The 1,852-nt window shown below is 34.8% G+C and overlaps 1 protein-coding gene across 1 annotated transcript in view; it reads left to right on the top strand.

Moving 5' to 3' along the window:
- Positions 1 to 901: 901 nt before the first annotated feature.
- Positions 902 to 1,852, top strand: part of LOC105268833 (uncharacterized) — a 7,978-nt gene continuing 7,027 nt past the window's right edge. Inside the window, exons 1-3 of the mRNA XM_011308681.1 lie at positions 902 to 919; positions 1,468 to 1,558; positions 1,618 to 1,845. Of these exons, the coding sequence (XP_011306983.1) occupies positions 902 to 919; positions 1,468 to 1,558; positions 1,618 to 1,845 (337 nt within the window). The remainder of the gene's footprint in view (positions 920 to 1,467; positions 1,559 to 1,617; positions 1,846 to 1,852) is intronic.

Raw genomic sequence — 1,852 nt, 5'->3', positions numbered from 1 at the left:
AAAAGTAGTGATAGTTTTACATAGATGATATAGTTCATTGATCGTTGCAAATTGTCTAATGCTTTTAATACTACTTCACGTACGCTAAATCATTATTTTCTTATTTCCTCTTCTTTAATATCACCTTCACATTTTAACACCGGAAAATAATCAGTATTCTAAAAGATACAATCTGTGGGTAATACAAGAGTGCAAAGAATGCCATTATTAATAATTTTATGCACAAAATTTGACAAGCGTATTTGTTTATTTACATGAGAATCTCTACGCAATGGCGCTAGTACCTCGGACTGCAGGAAAATCAATAGCTTCGTAAAGCAGCAGAAATAATGTCCCCTCCTTTCGACCTGAATCACTTCGCGATTTCGATGTTTTTCTGCCTCATGAACTGGAATTATTTTTAAGATTGTAAAGTATCAGTGGAGGATAATTTAATGATTGTAACAATCTATTGACTGCCATCGCCCTGAAAGACTGACTTTTATCCATTTGATTCTCGGGTTAATACTTTATCCGCGCGCTCCAGACAGCTGGAGTACCTGGCCACCTCATACGCCCCCATAATTTGACCCACCTGCCCTTGCACCCTTCTAGAATATTTAATATAGTACAACTTATAGAATTGAAAAAAATTATCTCCAACTGTTATAGATTCCAAAATCCAACACACGGTTCAAATAAAAAAAAAGATCAATACGAAACAACTAAACTTTTTTTCAATGAGATCAGCATTTCACAACTCATTTCGTTTAGTTAATTTTTTGTTTAATTTTGTGGCATAATTTGTTAATTCTAAACAAAATGTAATGAATTTATTATGAAGAAAAAGTTTGATGGAGATGAAACCGCAATTTGCATTTTGAGCAATCAATTTTTGCTACCATTATTTATTTGAAAGAATATGAATTTATACTGTGAGGTAATTGTATGTAAATATTCAGTGTACACGAATTTTGTGCAATTGTACTAAAATTGAAAATTCCTGGAAGAAATATTGTGAGATTGGAGAATTATCAATCAATCGGAAATCATCAAACGCGAAGGGATGACTTCATTATTTCATCATCACCTTGAGTTGCACAGGATGATGCTAGATTATTTGTTAAAAACATTGTTCGCGGTACATACGAAATATCAAACCTTACACGTCGACATTATGTTTCATTATATTAAAAAAAAAATAAAATTGTTAATAATATTTTGAATGAAAACCGAGAGGCTACTCAACCCCGAAGTCATGGTGCTACTCTATGGCGAAGACATTCCGAATTCACACTGAAATCATTTGAAGTCACACCGAAGTCTTGAAATCACATCGAATTTATTCAAAAAATCAACAAAATCAACAGATTCCAAATATTTAAACCCCTCTCGATTTTGGAACTTGATTTATTGTGAATTCAGCAACTTCATTGCAACTGAAATAATTGATTTCGAATCTATGAAATTATTTGAAGTTAATTTCAGTCAAGTCCGATTAAGAATCACTTGAAGTCATTGACTTTATTTTTCTCGAAGTGGCTGAAGTTTGGGAGTCATAGGGTCATCCAATTAGGGAGTGAGTAACCCCTCGATGAAAACGACAAAAAAATGCGGAAAGAAGATTTTCTTCCACAGAGATCCTGGATTATGCGAAAAGATTGGGAATCAATCCGGATACTGAGCCACACCTACTTGATTTGGCACGTGAGGGTTTGATGGCAGCCTTACCGGATGGCTGGCGACCATGTTTTCACGAACCTCAGGATGCTTGGTACTATTACCATGCTCCAACTGAAACAACAACATGGGAACATCCATTGGATGCCAAATACAAAGAACTTGTCGAGCAAGCCAGAGCCGAACGCAATAA

This window comes from Fopius arisanus, unplaced genomic scaffold, assembly GCF_000806365.1.
Source record: "Fopius arisanus strain USDA-PBARC FA_bdor unplaced genomic scaffold, ASM80636v1 scaffold00061, whole genome shotgun sequence".
Lineage (NCBI taxonomy): Eukaryota > Metazoa > Arthropoda > Insecta > Hymenoptera > Braconidae > Fopius > Fopius arisanus.
Note: the sequence above shows the minus strand (reverse complement) of the source record. Positions and strands in the feature narration are given on the sequence as shown.